This window comes from Notamacropus eugenii, chromosome 6 (genome assembly GCF_028372415.1).
Source record: "Notamacropus eugenii isolate mMacEug1 chromosome 6, mMacEug1.pri_v2, whole genome shotgun sequence".
In the NCBI taxonomy this organism is placed as follows: Eukaryota; Metazoa; Chordata; class Mammalia; order Diprotodontia; family Macropodidae; genus Notamacropus; species Notamacropus eugenii.
In genome coordinates, this window is record NC_092877.1 from 371,064,496 (window position 1) to 371,086,535 (window position 22,040).

Here is a 22,040-nt window from a genome sequence, read left to right on the forward strand (position 1 = left end):
AAGTAAAAGAGATTGGTTAATTTAAAGGAAAGTCAACTAGGTTGAAGTCTCCTGGATATACACACACACACACACACACACACACACACACACACACACACACACACATACACACACACACACACATACACACACACACACACATACACACACACACACACACACATACACACACACACACACACACATACACACACACACACACACACATACACACACACACACACACACAGACACACACACACACACACACACACACACACACACACACACACACACACACACACACACACACACACACACACACACACACACACACACCCTTCCTTCACAGATGTAAATCAGCCTACAGGAGCCAGATGCAGATAACTTCCTTATGAAATTAAAGGTCTCTCCCCACCTGTCATTGGAAATCTACAATGTAACCAACAAGAATCAATCAAAGAATATCTGCCATGTGTCAGACAATTCACAGCACCAGGTACATACGGTCCCACGCTCAAAGAGCTGACTTCCCATCAGCAGAAACAACACATTGTACATAGAAACAAGAAACCAAGATACGCAAAGTAAATACCAAGTTGTTTCATAATGGAGGAAAGTGTTAGCAGCTAGGAGGAATAAGAAAGAAGAGTGAACAACTTAAGACAACAAACATTTATTAAGATAGTTCTATTAAAAATAATTAAATAACAATAGCTAGCATTTATATAATAGCACTTTAAGATTTGCAAAGCTTTAATAATATAATTCTATAATATATGTATAATATGATAAAAATATTATCACATTTCCACAGTCTTCTCATGTGCCTGGAATTGATTGTACTAACCTTTTTACAAATATTATCTTATTTTATCCTCCAAATACTCTGGGAAGGATAGATGCTATTTTACAGATGAGCAAACTGAGTCAGGAAGACATTAAGTGGCTTGCCCAGAGTCACATAGCTTGGATACATCTGAACCCACTAGGTGTTGGGCCACCTAATTTCCATTAATTAAGGCAACTGGATGCTTCTCAGAAAGGCAGGAAATATTGATGGTTTTAGCTTAGTTTATGAGACAGTTTTTGCTTTTTTTTTTTTTTCTGACTTGTAGACCTAGTAACGGTTAACATTTAAAAGGGGCTTTAAAGTCTGCAAAACCTTTTACGTGTTACCTCATTTTATCCTAACAACAACCCTATGAAGTAGTTTCTATTATTATGCCTGTTTCACACATAAGGAAACTGAAGCAGACAAAAGTTAAGTCACTTTCTGAGGATCATAAGCTATGAGGTGTTTGAGGCAGGATTTGAAATCAGATTTCTGACTCCAAGTCCAGGATTCTAGCCACTTTATTATCTAGCTGCCTATGGGTTTATGCTACTTGAGGAGGACAGATCAATTATTTTCACAGAAAAAAAAATGGGTCTGTTTTCGGTGCTTACCAATTCCTAGCACACCTACTGTACATACCTAGTGTACAGTAAATGTTTAATAGATAATTGGTTGATTATATTAATTTGTATACATTTCTGAGGACAATTTTCAAAAATATTCAAAGGATTAATTTACATAGTCCTCACCCAAAAAGACCTCCACCTGAATTCACAAACTATTCTAATAGCTGATATGGCAGCTGTGTATGAGATACAGATAATGCAAAAGAAAGGCCAATTGGTGGGAGCTATGTGATAAAGACAACTTCAGCAGATAAACACAAACGCGCATATTGTGCCCAGCTCTGGTTATTCATCTCGCTCTCCTCTGCTAGAAAAGGAATTCCAATGAACTCCCAATACAGAGTCAGTTTTTTTGTGTCTGTATTCTACCATTTACAAAGGGAGCTTTGTCTGGATACCCCACAGAACGGCAAGGTCATTCCTACCCAATCTTGACATTGCTTCAGAACCTTTCCATCACTTTTTCCTCTTAATGTTCAAAATACTTCTCCAAACCTTGTGGACACCCAGAGAAAATATCATGTGGATAAATGATCTGTTAAATTCTTTGACAAATACCATTCATTCTATACATTTGGGTCTGTGCATTTTTCTCAAGTTACGTTTCTACAAATGTAGTCAGTGGCGGTTCTAAATTGTTGAGAATCACATAATATCCATCAATGCCCTCACAGAGCTGACTTTTTTCCCCAAGGTGAGGGAGCAAGGCAGTGCCAAACTCTGCAACACAAAACTAGCCCCATGACCTATGAAGCATACCAAAAAAATGGAACTTCAGAAAGGTTAATTCTGCAAATTATGTTCTGGGGACTTGATGTAAGAGCTGGTACTTTCAAAAAGAACTAGGTTTCACTATGGCTTAATAGATATGAAGGATTGTTCCATTTAAATCTTAGCAAAGGACTTAAAACATTTTATCATTTGGATTTTCTAGACCTAGAAAAGTAAAACTATCATTTAAATTCAGGTGGCATTTTTCAGTAGCGTACTTCTTTCCCCTCTCCATTTTTTTTGTGGTAATAATGTTAAGGCCATCTGAAAAGAAATAGTTTGAGTTGCTAAATATTGGGAAATAACTAGAGAAAAGAAACTACAAACTAGAAACTATAAAACCTTTGAAATGGTTGCCATCAGCTTACTTCACCCCTGCCTTCCTTGACCTTAACCATTGCCTACATCTGGATTTAGCTTGGCAAAGTCAATGTTTACATTTTAAATCTTTTCCAAATAGGGAATCAGTATGGTACTGCTTGTGATATCAGAGCTGGCAATGGCCAAGTGTTAATAAATGGAAAAGCCCATCGTGGGGACAAAGCAAAGAGAGTGTTGCAACTCAAAAACAGTCACTTGTTATTTTTGTTGACGCCATCCTCATCTTAGACTGATAAAGTCAAAACACTGAGCCAGGTATGGCTCTGACACAGTGTTACTACTCAAATGGGAAATGGCATGAAGTGGGTCACATAATCACAGGCACAAAGGCAATGTGTTCAGTTAGTGGATGGAGGTCAACTTCACATTATCTTGAAGCATTTTCTCTAAAGTTCCTTGATTTAAAGCAAGAAGGGACTTTAGACTATGTCAAGTCCACATCATTTTATAGATGAAGAAACTGAGGCTAAGTTAAGTGACTTGCCCAGGGTGACACAGCTAGTCAGCATTTTAAGACAGATTTGAATCTAGTGTTCCTGATTCTGAGACCAGTGCTCTATCCACCATGCTACTTGAATGCCTACATAGGTTATACTCAGTCTCAAATAAACCAGTAAGTGAGAATCAGAGAAGCAACCATGGAGAGGAAAAGTCGGGAGCTAGGACTCTAGTCTTACCCTTGCTTCAAACTAATTAGAACCACTCATCTAATCTGTCTGGGTCTGATCTCTCAAGCATTCATTGGTGTTTGTCTTTGTGCTAGAGGGATCCACACCCTAACCAACCCAATAGTGAAAAAAAAGATGGAGAGAAAAATCAATGGTAGCCAATCAGCTATGAATCCAAAGCTATAGAAATGGTGAGTGTAACCGCTTAACCTGTAAACAAGTACCAATAAATTAGTGAAGAGGGAGAGGAGCCATTATAGATTTTCTGTCTCCATTAAATCAAAATTTAGCAAAAAGAGAAGTGATAAGCATGAAAAGACTGGTTAACAGGAAATAAAATTACTGATCACAAGAGAACTAAAAATAAAATTCTTCATGTCCTCATTTTCCATGATCACTATACTGGAAATGCCTCAATCTGCACCCTAGCCATCACAATGGAGCCTTGCCATGGCCCACCCATATAGCAGAAAGCTTAATTTCCCAACAACATTGATGCTTCAAGGTAGACTTTTCTCTCAGGGTGGGTGTTGCCTCTGAAGTGCAGATCACAAATCATCCATGCTTTCTTGTTTCACAGGAATCTTGTTCCTCTGAAAAATCTTGCAGAGAAGATTTGGAAGCATCTCGTTGGCATTTCGTCTGGTTGAGTATTTTGTGGATAGAGCACATCATTTAGAGGACCAGGAGTTAAGTTCGAGTTTGGAGAATTGGTTGGTGCCATTGGGGCATATTTCTGGGCAGAAATAGACAAGAGTAGCACAAGACAGATGGACTGGACTGGGTTAGGGTCTCAGCTGCAGAGCAATACGTCTTTATCTATGAGATCACAGGTCCATTTAAGCAATTCCACTCCCCATGCAAGCTGTCCAGCACTTCCTTCTCATTGTCTTTACATCCTCACTTGGCCCCTTTCCCCCACTGGTGAGTTCCTCCTGGGCTTCCATTTTGGGGAGGGGCCTGGACCAGCCATCCTTCACTCTCTTCCCAGCTCTGCTTCCCCACCATCTCTACCTCCTCTTCTCAGCTTCCTTCTTGTGTTGTCTTGAGCTTCAGGAGGGCTCTGCCTGCCGCCTCCTTTTCCATCTTGTATTTCTTTTCAATAAACATTAATTAAATTGAAGGCATTTTTTTAAGTAACAAACAAACAATAATGCTGTCTTCTATTCTTCTCTTTCTCACAATTAGTTGTGTAACTGTTAAGATGTAACTGGCTACAGAAAAAAAAAATCTATCTGTGAAAGTCTACTCACTCCCACTGCACACTCTCAGAATGGCTGAATGTGTTGCTTAATTTTCACAGCAACAAGGACATTTAAATCAAGAAGGGTCCCTAGAAGTCACTGCGTTCAATTCCCTCATTTTGCAGATAAGGAAACTGAGGCATAGAGAGATTATGTCACTTGCCCTAGAGCACAAAGCTAAGTGCCTAAGATGGAACTTGGATCCATGCTTTCCTGTTTTCAAACTGAACTTCATTCATTCCTCCACCTGGCCTCTCACTAATGCTTATTCTTGCTTACAAGGAATAACTCCATAGGTAAGGGAGAAGGGAAGGGATATATCTGACAGAGAAGGTGACTTCAAAACAAAAGATGGTGATTTTTAAAAAGAGTTTACTTATTACCATTTCATATTTTAACTGGGAATACTTTCAGTTTGGGCACAGATCAAGCTCATCAAATCTTTACAATAAGCAAAGTTGAGAAAATAATAAACGAAATGACTGCGATGATCTAAGTAGAAAGAATAGCCACATGTCCACACGTACACAAACACACACGAGAATGTGGCAAAAATCATAAAGAACAAACACGACTCGAACCAAGAGATATGAAGAGCCCCGCCAAGCCTTCCCTCCACCAGGTGAGAGGTTCTCAGAGGTTGCAAGGGCACATGTTTTCAGAGGTTTTCCAAGTATTGTTTGGTTGTTCTGGTTCATTCCTCTTTGTTTTCTTCTTTGTCGTGCTTTTAAAAAATACCATTTGTCATATGGAATGGCTCTCTGGGGGGAGAAAGGAAGGGGGATACTAGGGAAAACTATAATGACATTAAAAAAAGAGGACATCCATAAAACTTACTTAAAAAAATAAAAGCTTCACAGAGATGAGAAAGTACTCATATGTGCTGGTAATAACTGATGGTTTCCTGGTCATCTTTCTAAATGGGAGTTCTGCTATCACTGCTGATAAGAAGGGATCACTGTAGAAATACCAACAAATTGCCTGTTTTAAACTTTTCCTTCCATTTTCATCTATAAATCCTCCTAAGATGACAGGGCAAAGCAAAGTCTTTCATAGAGTCTCAGGCTTCCTTCCATCCCTCTCCCCCAAGGTGTTTATTCACAATAGCAAAATTCTTCACAATTTTTACAAAAAAACACAAAAGTGTTTTATTTTGTTTTTGCTTTTAGCAATACTACTCATTTTCTTCTATCGTCTTCCTTCATAAGGTTTTGCAAATGAGTTTGTACCCTAAATTGGTACAAACCTCAGTTGTCACATGACTCTGCTTGGCAAGGATATCTAAGCATTTGTGGGCAGAGACAACGAAAGAGATCGTTGTTGCCTCCTTGCTGTGGTCCAACTTCTCTGGGTAATGCTGATTGTGTTATTTGCTTCTACTTTTGTCTAAATCCCATTTTAAAGGCAACTTGATATTGATCTTGGCTTTTATTTTACCCAGTCAATGGTCTTATATATAGATAATGTATTTTGAAATGATACTCACATTCATACTCAGATGCCTCTGCCAAGCTACTCATTATAAGGGGGGAGGGGGAGAGCACTGTTTGATACACCACATTTAGAATGTCCTGAGTCTTCTTAAAGAAAGCATTAATGACATACAGATATGAGGCTCTGACTCATCTCCAAGTTTTTGGCCTCTTTCATTTCTTAATTCAGAATTGCATTTATCACTTTTTTTGGCTGTTTTCCCGCATTCCCGTTTTTGCAATGAAGTGACTACATAACAAAGAATGTGTTGGCTTGTTTTGGAAGCTGCAGTTGGCTTTGTTGTGGCCTGGGCACGTGCTGAGAGAGAGGACAGACAAGGGGCCCTTGAAATGATGTGCCTTGTTGGGTTTGTATGTACAACGAAACCAATTTCTTTATTTCCCCCCTTCCGAGGGTCCCTGTCAACTTGTCCTTCTTTTACTTACAGTTTTTAAGTGTGTTCATTTCCTGGTTCTATTTGGAGTAAGAATAACTATATCAACATTGATTAGTCAAGAAGCATTTATTAAATACCTACTAGGCTCCAGGCACTGTGTTAAGGATTCAGAATAGAGAAAAAAAGCATTTTTCTGCCCTCAAGGGGTTTATATTCCAACAGGGAAAGGAGTAGATAAATAAATCCAGCACATGTAAGATAAAACTTGAACCTCTGAAGGTAAAGTCTCGTGCCTGGAGGTACCAGGAAGACTTCCTAGGTGAGATGGTGCTTGAGCTGAGGCATAAGGAAGTCAGGGATTCAAAGGGCCAGTTCCTTCAGTAATGCATTGACTCAACAACCACTGGAGAAAGATCATGAAATGAGGAGATCAGTAGTTAAATTAATTTCTGTAGATGATCTTTTAAAAAAAAAAAAGTGAGTCTTAGCTCTCTCTGTTCCTTTTTTGCTCTCTAGCACAATTCTTCCCACCTTGGAGTTTGATATATTTGGTGATTTAGACATGATTTCTCATTCAATATCTATTAGTTTAAAACTAAGAAGCAGAGGAAAAAATAGGGGGTGGGACTGAGAGGCAAACTGACACAGAGGCTAGAGAAGCACCCTTAGGAACCAACAAGACATAGGTTCCAATCCCACCTCTGACCTATGTTACAGTGTGACTGTGAGCAGTCCCTGAACTTCTTGGTATTCTCTGGGCAGCTCTCTAAGACTAGAAGGTGAAGAGAAGGGACCCCCTCACACAAGAAGAGAGAGTTTCCTTATCTAAAAGGTCCATATACCTTTGGGATCACAGATACAAGTTTCCATATCTTACAAATATGTATTTCCCAAAGCAGCCCCTTCCAACTTCTGAATGAGTCTAATTGTTTTAGAGTTCTTTCTAATGTAAAATCTGCCTCCCTGTAACATCTATGTAATAGTGTTAGCTTTACCCTCTGAATTCTATTTAATACTATTTAATTTGACAAATATTTATCAAACATGAAGAAAACACCAACAGAATATGTACATTCTCTTGCCAACATGACAACTCTTTAAATGTTTACACATGTCATGTCACCTAGAGATAGCCCAAAGTCATGGAAGGGCTATTCTTGGAAATGGGAAAATCTGAGTTCAAGTCCCACTGTGTGACTCTGGCAAACCACTTAATTTCTCATTGCCACTAGCAAATCTCCAAGACTCTATACTGTAGTTCTACAATGGGAGAATGGGTTTTCATACCAGGAGTTCCATATAGCAGTGAAATCATAGGTATAGTTAAAAAAAATCATCCACTCATCAAATTGTCTGGACATTTCCTTTATCCCTCACTTGTCCCTCATTGGAAGTGTTTTTCAGACCACTCAGCTCCTCTGGTTGGTCAACTTTCTTTATGGTATGGTAAACAGAACTATATATGACACTATATTCTAAACATGGATTAATCAGCACAGAGAATAATGGAACTGTTGACCTCCTAACACCTCTGTATCTGGACAGAAACCATCCAATGTTGACTATACCCATCTTCTGATATCCTTCCCAGCTTGCATGGCATAAGGTACAATCTCCACTGTTTTCATTTGTACTTCCCTTCTTATTTATGATCTGAATAATTTTTTTATGTGATCACTTATGTTATAATTTTTCTTTTGAAAAATGTGTTACATAGATAACCTAAGGAAAATTGCTTTCTGTCTCAGGGAGTGAAGAGGGGAAGGAGAGAAAGATAGGATTTGGAACTCGAAACTTAAAAAGAATGTTAAAAATTGTTTTTACATGTAATTGGGGGGAAAATGAAATATTATTTAAACAAAAAACAGCAACCGTGCTTGTATCCTTTGATTGTTCAGCTTTTGAAGAATGGCTTGGTGTTCTGTATTTGTGTGAATTTCCTGTATGTGCTATGGTTGTCAGACTTTTAATGATGATATTTCATGCACATTTTTCTTTTACATTCTCTTGTTTCTCTTCCATGCTCCTTGGTTTGTTTGGACAAGTGTTTTTTAACTGTATGCATTCAACATTTTCCACTTTATCTTTGGGGATCTCTTCTTTTCCTTTTATAGCAATTATATCATGCCAGAAAACAAAGAGTTGATGGGCAACAGACACTCCCAGACCTTTGTCAGTCCAGTCAGTCTTGTCCCCTCCCATGCTGTTATAGAGTTACTTGTAGCTAGCCAACTCTCCACCCAGACTACTGTTTAAAAGAAACTCTGCCTCTTAGAAAGGATTTCTTTTTTTTTTTTATAAAATGTTAAAATGAAACCTTATGAGATTCCCACTCCTCCACAATACACTGAAACTGGACCTAGTTACATCCAGTAAAGGCTAATCATTGGCTACAGACCTTAAACATCAACATTGTTTGTTCTGCCTGCCTAACGTGTTGTTATACCTTCCCACTTTTTTTTTTGCTTTGGATCTGAGGAAAATTTAGAGAAAACAACATGGTTAAGCATAAAGAATATAAATCCAGTAAGCACTTATTTCCTCAGCTAATTTCAGTATACCAGGCACCCTCTGAAATTTGAGAGAAGAAATTTTGGAATAAATGAAAGTGCTACAGTCAGCAGGAAGTAAATTATAATACTAGCTACTCCCAAGAGATGGGACAAGATGAAAAAGAATGCAAACTTTCCCTGGCATTCAAAGCCCTCTCTCATCTGGACCCATATGGTCTCTCACCCTCTGGAGAAATTTGCAAAGCTGGAGTCATCTTCCAAGCTGAGTTCACATGGAGGTAGAGACATTGCTTGACACGGTCAGGCATTGGAGTCTTCAGGAAATATTTACTCTGACAATGATGTATCAGATACTGATCTGTCTGTTGAAAACTGACGTGCTTAGAGACCAAAGTGGAAGTCATAATATGTACATGATATATGTACATAATACAAGCTTCCATCCTGAGATCCTCCTGTGGTGCCTCTCCATGGCATGAATGTGATGGGTACTCCAAAGCTATATTGGCACAGCACAGGTACAACGACACAGCATAATGCTAGGTGGTTATGACTTCAAGGACAGAGTCAGCCATGGGAAAAAAGTTCTTGTGTGATAGTCAGCCTGACTAGGTTCAAAGAGGCTCATTATCAGAAACATGGCCACCAAGTGATGATTTACTTTTAGCCACAGCAGCTAATGCCATAGTAGGTGTTGTGTCCCACTGCAAGGAAGAGAAAGCCAATGAAGTAACACATCTAGGAAATATGGGTAAGATGTCTACTGGGCAATGCACGCCATTACTTCACAAGTCCATGGATGCTGTGGGGGCGGTTCTCATATTTTTGATTGTTATTTCTAAGAGAAATCATTACAATTTAAAGAGATCATCAAGGTTTTCAAGTGCTTTCAATTTATCTGCAACAGAATTGCATTAGGAGTAATCTAGGTGAAGTACCATGCAGAAGAAAAACGGAAAGAACCCCCCCACCCAAAAAAGGTCATTCCCACTCAACAAAATTGAACAGAGGAGGAAGCAGAACAGACGGGACAGAGAATCGCTGAAGAATATCTCCAAAGAGCACTTCACACAGTCAGCTGGTCTTACATTCCCACTGTATCATAACCCAAACTCTGTGGCTTAAAGCTCTTGCTACACACAGGATTGCTCTGCTGCTGAGAGACAGAGACAGAGAGACGGACACAGAGAAATGGAGATGCATGCAAGACACATACAGAGTGTTTAGAAGGAAGTGTCATCCCAGAGGAAGGGAAGGTACTAGGAGCTGGAGAGATTAGGAAAGGCCTCCAGCAATAAGAGAGATGGAACTGAGACTTGGTGGAAATCAGGGAGAGATGGAGAGACAGAGAGAGATGCAAAGGCAGAGACAGAGATACAGAGACAGAGAGAGAGAAAGAGAGACAGAGACAGAGAGAGACAGAGAGACAGAGACAGAGAGACAGAGACAGGCAGAGACAGAGACAGACAGAGAGACAGAGAGATGCAAAGGTAGAGACAGAGACACAGAGACAGAAAGAGACAGAGACAGAGAGAGATGCAAAGGTAGAGACAGAGACAGAGAGAGAGAAAGAGAGAGAGAGACAGAGACAGAGAGACAGAGATAGGCAGAGACAGAGTCAGAGAGAGAGACAGAGAGATGCAAAGGTAGAGACAGAGACACAGAGACAGAAAGAGAGAGACAGAGACAGAGAGAGATGCAAAGGTAGAGACAGAGACAGAGAGAGAGAGATAAAGACAGAGAGCAACAGAGACATAGAAATAGGCAGACAGAGACCCAGAGACAAGACAGAGAGGTCTGTCCAAACTCATGTTCATTGTTTCCACGACATCCATCTCATCCTCTGCCATCCCCTTTTTCTTCTTTCTCAGTCTTTCCCAAAAGTACAGTCTTTTCCAATGAGTCCCTTCTTCTCATTATGTGGCCAAAACATTTAAGCTACACTTTCAGTATTTGACTACAAGACAAACCAACAAATACACAAAGAAATCCAAATAGTTCCTAAATGTCAATACCTCTAAATCAGAGGTCTCAGGATGACTTCATACTCTTAAAATTATTGAGGACTCCCTCCATGACCTTTAATGTATATGGGCTACATCTATTGACATTTATTGTATTAGAAATTAAAGAATCTTAATACTATTTTGAAAATAATTTTGGCCTTACAGACCTCCTGAAAAGGTGTTAGAGACTCCCAGGGATCCCTGGACCACATTTTCAGAGAACTGTTGCTAAGGTGAGAGTATTTAGCCATTAGAAAAAAAAATAAAACTATACTCTATTAGGGAGAAAAATAAGTTACTAGCTTATTGATCAAAAATTCTAATGAAGATGGAATGCCATATTCTTACATATTGTGTAAGAGAAAGTAAATATGTTAACTGGAAACACTGGCATGAACTATCAACTCAGGCCAAAAGTTCAATACGTTCTGTTTTTCTGAGACTTTGATCCTCTCTTGCCAACCTGAGTGGAAAAACAAATATGAAAAGAAGTGTGTTGTGGGGTTTTTCTAAAGGTAATTCTTAAATTTTCTCATAAAGAATAAAATAACAATGCCAGTATTTTAAATCTTTCAAAGATTTAAATTTAATTAATTGTTTTATTGTGTGACTGTCTTTAAAAAGTGAATTTTCCAAATAGACACTTTTCCTTTAAAAAAACAATTAATCCCATAAGATTTTAATTGTAATAGGATCTGCTCATCTGGAAAGGGGAATGCTCTATAAACAGACTATAGCATGTTTATCATTAGTATAGTCTGCTCTGCTCCATAAAACAGGAAGGAGGGGAGTTGGCATTAGTTGCTCATTATATGCTGGGCACCAGTTCAGCTCTTTGGGACACAAAAGCATGCTTTACTGATGGACATTTTTTTTTCTACCCAGCAAAAAGAGAAGACGTGCCTAGTTTGAGATTCAAATTGCTTCCCAGATGAAGCAGCCAATATTTGCACTATGTAACATGGGTTTTTTCTTTAAAAATTCTCTTCATTATGAGCCTGACTTATTAAGGCTAACAGCAATGAGTGTAGTATGGCAGAATGAATATTGGATTGGGAACCGGGGGCTGCTCTGATTGGGGCAATGCTCTTGTCTAGGCTCTTAACTGGGTATTCTATGATGGGAGGGGGAGAGGAATCCAATAAGATCCAAAACCACCTTAACCCTGGTAGCCCTGGATCACACACTTAGATCTGGAAAGGCCCCTAAGGCACTCCTCATTTTACAGTTTAGTAAACTGAGACCCAAAAATATCAGTAACTTGTCCAATATCACTTGCTAGCAAATGTCACCCTTCCTAAAAGACTTACTAAAATAATACACCTAGTCCTGAAAGGGACAGGAGGTCATCGAGTCTCTCATTTTACAGCGTTCCAGTGAGAGAGAAAGGTGAAGCAGAATAATTCAGGTCACACAGCTAGCAAACACCAGGCAATTATAACTTCATAAAATCCTAGATTTGAGAGCGTGAAGGACTCTTAAAAGTTATGTGGTCCAACGCTCTCATTTTAAAGATAAAGAAACCAAAGCTCTGGGATGCTGGATGATTTGCCAAAGGGTACACAGGGAGTAAGCTTTAAATGTGAGATTTGAACTGTCTCCAGCGATAGTGCACTGTCTCCTGGGTTTATTTCTTTATCCTAAGTCCAGAAACCCTTTCCACCATTACAATGATTATTTATTTATTAAGTCTATAACAGTGTCACTTACTCTTGTAGGGGAAGAGTTTTGGGTAAACATTAGGAATAACTATTAACACGTATGATTATACATCACTGAGCACCACAGCCCCAAAGCTGACGAAGTCCTGTTTTCTGAAGAGTAGGTCCTATCACACATCAGCTCAACAAACTACATTGGCTCCCTCTTACCTCTGATCATCTTTGTTTGGCATTTAAAGTGCTTCCAAATGTGTCCCCTTTCTTCTTTTCAGTGTAATGCATCACTCTCCTCTATGCATTCTAAGGTCCAGCCACAATGGTTCCCTAGCTGTTCCTCACACCTAATGCTCCATTTCCCATCTCCAAGCCATAGCCTGTTCCCATCACTCATGCCCAGAAGATTCTCTCTGCTCTCTTCCATGTCTTAGAATTCCCAGATTCTGTTAAGCTTGAATGCTGTCTTCTAGAAAAATAAGTCTTCCTAGCTGCTAATGCTACCTTCTGTCTACTCCGTATTTGGCATATACCTATCGATTTGTGTATATGTTGTCCCATTCATTAGAATGGGAGCTCTCTGAGGACAGGGACTGCTCTTGCTGATGCTTTGTATTCCCCAATGCTTAACACAGACTCTGACCTGGAACAAGTTATTCATTGGCATTTGATGACAGAAGTACTCAACATAAGAGCATCACACTCAAAAGCCTTCTGGGTCCACTACCTCCAGCCTCCAATCTCTGACATATAGATATTCACTGAGAAAAAAAAAATGACAGCACATTTATAGGCCAGGATCATGAAAATCAATTTGGGCAAGAGGGGGGGTGGAATTGCCCTCAGGGAATTTTCCACTAAAACGTCCATGTTACTTAAGAAGATGAAAACATAATATATACGTATTGTGGAATTATGAAGGTACAGCCAAAAGAGAATTGAAATGTTTCACTATTTGTGGTAGTCTAGGATACATATTAAACTAAATCAAACCATTTTCTAAAGGATAAATAAGCATCCAACTTTTCATTATTTTTTTAAAGCTTCCATTAAACAAACACTTATGGAAAACTTGTGGTATTCCCTACAATAATAATACTTAGCCTTTTTATTATATGTTTATGTTTGCAAAGCACATTACAGATATCTCATTCTACCTTCACAGCAAGGAGAACAAGTATCTATTAAGCAGCGACTATGGACCAGGCACTGCGTTCAGTGCTTTACGACTATTTTCTCATTTGGTCTTCATAACAACTCCTTGAGGTAAATGCTATCGTTATCTTTATTTTATTTTTGAGGAAACTGAGGCAGGCAGGTTAACTGACTTGGTCAGGGTCACATAGATAATAAGTGTCTGAGGCTAGATTTGAACTCGAGTTTTTGTCATACAACCTAAGTGGTACTTTTATATAGAAGATTGTTAGGTATAGCTTTCTCAGCAGTGAATTTTTAAGAACTTTAGCCAAACTATCAATAAGTAACCACAATACTAGATAGCTTTGGCTCTGAAAACTTAGGGATAGTCATACAATATCCTTTTTGAATAATACAAAGTCCTGTACTTAATCATCTAGCTAAGAAAACTTCCTTTGCAATTTTACTTTTCACTTACTACATTGATAAATCATGATTTAAATGTATTAGAAAAAAGAATATAAGCTACTTGAGGGCGGGGACTCTTTCCTATGTCTTTGCATCTCCAATGCCTAGCATCATGCTTGTGCATAATTACAGACGTTTAGTAGCTTGTGGAATGATTGATTTGGTGTTAGCACCTTATCCTTCCTTCCCATTCCCTACTTGATCTGACCCCAAATCAACGCAAAGACAAAAGAATTCTGCTCAAATCCGTAAGTATTTATTAAACTTACCCTATGTGCTGAGTACTGAACTACATCTGGGAAGTAAAGCAAGACCAAAACAGTTCTTGCCCTCAGGACACTTCCATTCTACTGGCGTGATCATGGGCACATGCAGAGAAATATAGTTCATGACTGAGACTAGAAGGCAAAGAGTACCAGGAATGTTTGAGGCAGGAAAGAATCCTGGGGATAGGGGGGAAGAGCCAGGGAGGCTTTGTGGAGGAAGGAGATCACCCTGGAGTTGAGTCAAATACACTCAGGGTGCACCCTCTAAATCTACTCAGAAGAACTGACTTGGGCTCTGAATGAGTGGATTGACCCCAATCTTTGGACTTGTAGTGGTTTACAGTCAACTTGCCTTAAAAACTAAGTCTTTCCTCTTTCTAGGGTATCATTCTGGGGACTCTCCTGCCCACTTCCTTCTGCTTTGGCCATTTAAAGTCCAGATCTCGTTTATGTTTTGTTCCTCTGCTTGGTTTCACAGATCTCCCAGAATCCCAGGGTTCTAGCAAAGCTGACAGTTGAGCTATTTTCAGACAGGTTCTTCTGTATTCCCAGAGGTACTTAGGTGTCACAGTGTAGACTTCTGGCCCTTGTATCCACCCTGCTGATGATCCCCAAGAATAGCTAGGCCCTTCCATCTGCCCTACAGCTAAACCCTCCTATATATGTTAAGGCAACTGGTAGTGAAATATGGAGAGACTGACGAGAGCATGAAGGGAAGTAATGTAAGAGAAATTGGGAGAGGTAAATTGGAGCCAGGTTGGAAAGGGCCAGGAGCAGTAATTCCTCAAGGTTTATTCTAGAGGAAATAGAGAAGCTCTAGAATTTATTAAGCAAGTGAATGATTTTCCTCTCAGTTGTCAAAGTTATCCTCCTAAAGCATAGGTCTAATAGTGTCACTGCTGCTATTCAATGAACTCCAGTGGTTCCCAATAACCTCTCCAAGAGCTCCTCACCAGCTGGCTCTTCCCAACATGTTTAATTTTCCAGACTTCGTATACTTTACTCCCCTCCATGTACTCTTTCTATTTCTGTCTGTTCCTCCAATAAGGTCCTCCATGTTCTGACTTTGAACTGTTTGACTGGGTGTCTCCTTATGCCTGGCACATTCTCCTGTGTTCCTTCCTTACTGCGATCCCCTGCCTTCCCTGGCTTCCTTTAAGACTCAGCTCCAGTCCCCTCTTCTGGAAGAGGCCTTTCTCAAAAGTTCCTCTCCCCACTCCCTACCCCCATGGCTGATGCCTTGGCCTTTAGATTATCTCCAATTTACCCTGCATGTACCTTGCTGCACAGAGTTAATGGAATGCTTTTTCTGCCATTAAACTATGAGCTTCTTGAGGTCAGGGATTGTTTTTGTCTTCTTATCCCTAGCACTTAGCACAGTACCTTGTACACAGTAAGCATTTAAGGAATGCTTATTGACTCATGTTTTGCAGAACCTAGAGTGCAGAAGTCCCTTGAAAAATTTAGATAGCGAAAGAGAAAATCTAATTGTTTTTTAAAGTCTTATAAAACAGAGTCAGAATTAAGGGCAAGAACATAGGTGGTCATCTTGTGGAGGAAAGAATGGGATGGGAGGATGGATATGATGATACTGAGAAACACTTTTTTAATATTTAAAATCCTTCCACACCTCCCATTACCTATGGTATGATCCAAGACTCTGAGCCTGCTTCCAACTTCTGCCTGGTCCACACTGGTCAGCAGTCAGTGCTTCCAGAAAAAGTTCAACCAATAGACATTCTGTCTAAGAAACAAACTAGGAATGCAGATTTTGTACAAGAAGGAAACCTAGACACATGCATGTATTGATAGGGAGTAAACGATTATAGAAAACTAACTATGGATAGACAATTACCTACCTATCTTTCAAAGTACTCTGCCAAGGATGCTCTCAATTCATAAAGTAACTATCCATCCCAATGCTCAATCGTTCCCTCATTATTTATTGGTAAGCACATTGATATATTTGAACAAATATATCAATTTTTGATGAAGGAGTCAAGGGCAAATCACCAGCCTAGATCATTAAAATGGGTACAAAGCAGCAATGAACTCAGCTCCCCCTGCAGCCTCATAAGCCAAAAGCTAAAGCACCTTTCACCTGAGGTCACCATTTTCCATTAGCTAAAAATAAAATCATGGAAGATAACCCTGATTAAGTCACTTAAGAAATCCACTTCTTTCTTAATCTGCACTGTCCAACTTTGTGACTGATAACTTGCATCACTGCAAAGCTCCCTCTTAGAATGTTGAACTCTGAGAAACTCTCAGAAATCAACATAGCTGTTATCATTTTGTGATTTCATTCTAGAAAGCCAAATAGTGTAGATTCAACAAGGAGGCATTTTGTAATAATATGGACCTGAAAGTGAAATGGTATCTCAATGTTTACAAAGAGACACCAGATTAAAAAATAAAAAATTTCAAACCAAAGTAAGTAAACTTTGGAGATGAATACATGTGATGCTCTTAAGTAGTATGTGTGTGTGTGTGTGTGTGTGTGTGTGTGTGTACACATACATGTAGCTTATAGAATATAGTGCAAAGGTATAGAATTGTTGTATAAAATACAAAAATTCTTTCTTTGATGAACTATACATGACAAATCAAGTATCCTTTGGGCAACCATTAAAATCTAAAAGGCAAATGAAAGACAAAAAAAAAAACCTCAGGAATACTATTCTACTTTTCCTGGTTGGATGGGGATGCTATCAGTTTATCATTTAAACAGTAAACAAGCATCTAGCAAGAAAATAACAAAATAGAAATAGTATTTCTAGAACAAACATCCCCCAAAATAAACTGAAACACTTTCTAATAATTTAAGATCTTAGATGAAGTTCTAACTGCATATTAATGGTATCTGGCAGGATTTGTTCATTATTCTTCGCGGGATCAGAATCATGGATCCAGAGCCGAAAGGGAATTCAGAGGTCCTTCAACTTCTTCATTTACAGATAAGAATCTGGCCCAGAGAGACCATGTAACTGTCCAAGGTCATACAGGTGTTAAATAGAGAGCTCCAATTCTAACTCTGGTCCGCATGACTGCAAATTCAGTGCCAAGAGGACAGCTTTCTACCCATTGTATAAGCCTGGATTGATCACCTATGAATTCATCACATATATTATATGCGTGTATGTATGTATCTGTGTATATATACATAATAGCATATAGATGCATGTGTGTATGAAATGTGTATATGCATATATGCACATATACACATTTCTGTATATATACACATGTGTGTATATGTATATAGTATTTCTTTTTAGTATTCATTTTTAAAAATTTTGAGTTCTACATTCTCCCCGCTTCCTCCAGACCTTCCTCCATCCATTGAGAAGGCAAGCAATATATCAATTGTGAAGCCATGCAAAACACTTCCATATCAGCCAAGTGAAAAAGGAAGGAAGGAAGGAAGGAAGGAAGGAAGGAAGGAAGGAAGGAAGGAAGGAAGGAAGGAAGGAAGGAAGGAAGGAAGAAAGGAAGGAAAGAAGGAAGGAAGGAAGGAAGGAAGGAAGGAAGGAAGGAAGGAAGGAAGGAAAGAAGGAAGGAAGGAAGGGTAAGAAAGAAAGGAAAAGTAAGAAAGTGGAAAAAGTCTGCTTTGATTTGGACCTCTGAATTTATCTTGTACCACTTGGGAATTGTTTTGTTTTGTTTTGTTTTACCCTGAAGCAGTTCTCAAGTTCACAGAGCTTCCTTTTGTTGTAAATAAGATTGTTGCCTTTAATTGAAGCAGCCCCGGAGTTGGCGACCAAGGCCACATTTATCCTCACTACACGCTTCACTCTTTATAATGTCTGATCACTTTCCCTCTTCCTTCCTAGACTGCTTTTTTTGTTTGTTTATTTTTGGTTTTGCTTCCATCCTTCAGCAGAACAACACTGATTTCAAAAAGGAAGACCGTTAAGGAATTTTTACTCAAAGTATGGAATTACACAAAAGTTGGACAAACCAAACCTAGCCTGGCATTCAGGCAGACCTGACCTTTTCGTTTGCTGAGGGTGCTTTACATTTTGATGGATTTGTATTTCCTCAATATGGGCCCTCTTTCTGACAAAAACAAACAGCATCTATTGCACACCTACTATGTGCAAGTACTGACCTAGGGCCTGGGGATACAGTGACAAAAACAAAGCATCCTCTATACTCAGGAAATATTCTATTGAGGAAAAACAATACCTTTCTAGAAAATTATATACAAAAACTGATGCAAAGTAGATGTAAAACAGTTGTGCAGGGAGCAATGTTAGTGGGGTGGGGATGTGGGCAGGGGCGGGTATACAGTACTAGGGGCTGAGGGAATCAGAATAGGAAGTAGCATCTGAGTTGAGCATTGAAGGAAGCCAGGGATTTCATTCAGTGGAAGTAAAGAGAGAGTGCATTCCCAGGCATGGTGAATGGCTGATGCCAAAGGAAGGAGAAAGGAGATGGAGTGTCATGACTAAGGTACAGAGAGGAGATCAGTTTGATTGGATCATAGAGTTCTTGAGGGGGAGTAATATCGCCCCGTTAGGGGCTGGAATGATAGGTTGGGCCCAGGTTATGAAGGACTTTAAAAGCTGAACATAAAAGTTTATATGTTATCCTTGAGGAACTAGGAAATCACTAGAGTTAACTGAGTAGGAGAGCTCCATGTTCAGATCTGTGCTAAAGGAAAATCACTCTGGGATCTGGGAATGGCAATGGAGTGGTATCCTACTTGAGGCAGGAAGACCAATCAGGAGACTGGTAATAATAGGTGATGGAAGAATGAACTGAGTTGGGAGTTGCGTGGAGTAGAAATAAGGGCTCAGGTTTGAGTGATGTTGTAAAGATACAAGTGGTCTGATTTAGCAACTGATGGAATAGGAGGGCTAAGAGAGAGTGAGGAGTCAAGATTACAAACCTGGAACCCTGGAAGGATATTTGTACCTTAGACAGAAATAGGGAAGTCTGAAAGAGGGGAAGGTTTAGATGATGGTTGGTATTATAGTGGATTGCATTGAGAAGACCTCATAGAATTCTGGAGCTTAATGAAATGAGGACAATGTCTTTGACAAATAGAAACAAAACCTCACCATTCAAAGGAAATCCTCCTTTTGTCTGGACTTTACACAGGTAATTTTCCATGACCCTGGTAAATGCCTTCAGCAAACGTATATCTCTCTGAGAAATATGTCATTGATGTTAACATTCAGAGGACTACTGATCAGTTATCACTGTAAGTGAGCCTGTTGTAAAGTCTTCTATGATAACATGGGTGTGAGAGTTATTAAAGATCAGACGATCCCTCCCCGCAAACATTCTCCTTTTCTAGACGACATGGGTCAGAATCTCCAGGCTCGGCATGCTTCCACTCCCTCACATCTCCCACCCTCTAATTCTTGGAGAAACATTTAACCAGAAAACTTTTATTAAGTGCTCACTCTGTGCCAACCCCATGCCAGGCCCTGGGAATGCAAAGACAAAAATAGATCAGTTCCTTTCTCAAGAAGCTTATCTTTCACCAGGGGAGATGTGATGTATTCACAAGCAAGGCCCAAAAAATCGAAGGTGACTGAAGGGGGTAACACACAACTGAGGGCAACTAGGGAAAGTCCTCTCAATGGAGGTGGAGCCAACCAGAGAACTCAGAGAGTGAGGAGTTCTAAGAAGAGGAGATGGCAAAGTGAACATTTTAGGTATGGACAAAGGCTCAGAAGCAGGAAATCAAATATCATGGATAGAGAACATTAAGGAGTTCAGCTTAACTGGAACCTGGAGTGGAGGGGGAACACAGTGTAACCAACCTGGAAAGATAAGCTGGAGGCAGAAAAGCTAAGAGTCTGAAGCCACATCTCCCTGGAGATGCTACAAATGACCACAGGGCATCTCTATCTAACTTCACATGTCACATACTCTCCTATACCTATATAAAAATCCAGTTTTGTCTTTTAAACAAAACCACAAAAAAAAATTCATTTGCTCACTAAGACATCTACTCCAGAGGTATCAAACTCAAATAGAAATGATGGGGAGGGGACTAATTCATGCAAAAAAGATCGCTCTGGAAGAGCATATTGACTTAGAAAATCACATAGTAACATTACCTGTGTTCTATTGTGTTTTTCTTTATTCTGTTAAATATTTCCTAACTACATTTTAATCTGGTTTTGACTGCATTTGGGACCGTTGCCAATGCTGCTCAGAGGCCATGTATTTTGACACATTTGCTCTACACTCTCCTTCAACATTCTCAGAAATGTGAGTAGAAGGTAGGCAGAAATAACAAGAAGGAGCTGGAAAAGTAGATTAATCTAATCATCACCTTGGGTGTTGCCCCAAAGGGTCTAGAATTATGAAGAAAGGCAGTGAACCTTAAGTGAACAGTCCCATTCTCCCACGAATCACATGAGCATGCTCTATCCCAGCTTGTCCTATAACATAGTTTCAGAGCTTCCTGACACATTGGTAGAAGTATAGTAAAAACAGTATCTTTCCCATATCTTATCTCTTCCTTTAGGGATGACCCAGACAAGCACTGATTAGCAAATGTAGCCCAACATAAAGCCAGGGTAAGAGGAGTCAATGATGTTAGAAGCTTTACTTATCAATCCTGTTGGCAGGAAAACTTTTGAACAGACAATTTCATCATCACTAGTTTTTCTGTTTTTTTGTTTTTAAATAATGCAGATAACAAACCAAGGTGCTGGGGACAATCAGCCTCTTGGTTGACCCCAATGCCACCTACTGCGGTCCACACACTCACTTTTTGCTGGCCTCACAGACATCAGCGATGTTGGAGAAAAGATGGTGGCTCTCAGTTTTGGTCATTGTATCACTCAGTTCTTTAGAATTTTTAAACATCCGGATCAAGATCTCCAAGCTGAGCAAGTAGGAGTGTTCAGAAGATATTACTTCAAACATAGCCTAGGAGTAGCAAAGATTTGTTGTTAACCCTTTTGCATAATATAAACACCAAATGCACATTATGAAATTTGGAGAAAAGTTACTGTCGTCTTGTACATGCGCATATACCAGGATTTCCAAGAAAGCACCAAAAATCATGCTCAGAATAACATAACTGGAAGCAGGCTCCCTGAGCGGAGGGATTATTTCATTCTTTGCCTTTGTATTCAGTATCTAGCCCAGTGTCTGGCATGTAGTAGGCTTCATAAATGCTCACTGGCTGATTGATATGGGAATGTGGTGGCAATGATTTGGGGGAAAGGTAACAATGTCTGGATTCTAAGGACATGCCCTTGACAATTGGGAGGTCACCTAGGGGGATGAAGGGATGATATGAAGGCAGTTTAATGTAAGTGGAAAAGAACTAGAGATGGAGTTAGAGGAGCTGGATTCCAATCTGTGGTTCCGGCTCCTTATCCCCTAGGTGATTTCAAGCAAATTATTTCCCATTCTCTGGATCTCAGTTTCCTAATCTGTAAAGTAAGGAGGATGGTCGAGATGATTTCAAAAGCTGTATGTAGGGTTAAATCTTCTGCCTTAGAGTATATTCTTTCAGAACCCAAAATGTGTTCTTCACGGTGACTCCAGGGTTCAAAGGGAATTATCCCCCGAATAGATATAGTCCCTTCTCGTACCAGTGCCCCTGGTTCTTCGCAAGCCACAATAACCCTCTTCCTAATTT

General features: G+C 39.5%; 1 protein-coding gene and 1 long non-coding RNA gene across 5 annotated transcripts in view; one reads left to right on the forward strand and one right to left on the reverse strand.

Moving 5' to 3' along the window:
- The window catches only part of ARHGEF26 (Rho guanine nucleotide exchange factor 26), a 131,639-nt gene that overhangs the window by 83,241 nt on the left and 26,358 nt on the right, over positions 1-22,040 (reverse strand). For both annotated transcript variants that reach the window (XM_072618679.1, XM_072618680.1), the window contains one exon: positions 21,159-21,319. In XM_072618679.1, the coding sequence (XP_072474780.1) occupies positions 21,159-21,319 (161 nt within the window). The remainder of the gene's footprint in view (positions 1-21,158; positions 21,320-22,040) is intronic.
- On the forward strand, positions 7,743-21,166 carry LOC140510229 (uncharacterized). 3 transcript variants are annotated; one of them, XR_011969157.1, is made up of 4 exons: positions 7,743-7,986; positions 11,065-11,132; positions 13,720-13,820; positions 17,296-17,607. It is a non-coding gene; the product is annotated as an uncharacterized lncRNA (long non-coding RNA). The 3 variants fall into 3 exon arrangements; XR_011969156.1 differs by lacking the exon at positions 7,743-7,986 and adding an exon at positions 9,549-9,644; XR_011969158.1 differs by lacking the exons at positions 7,743-7,986; positions 17,296-17,607 and adding exons at positions 9,559-9,644; positions 21,083-21,166.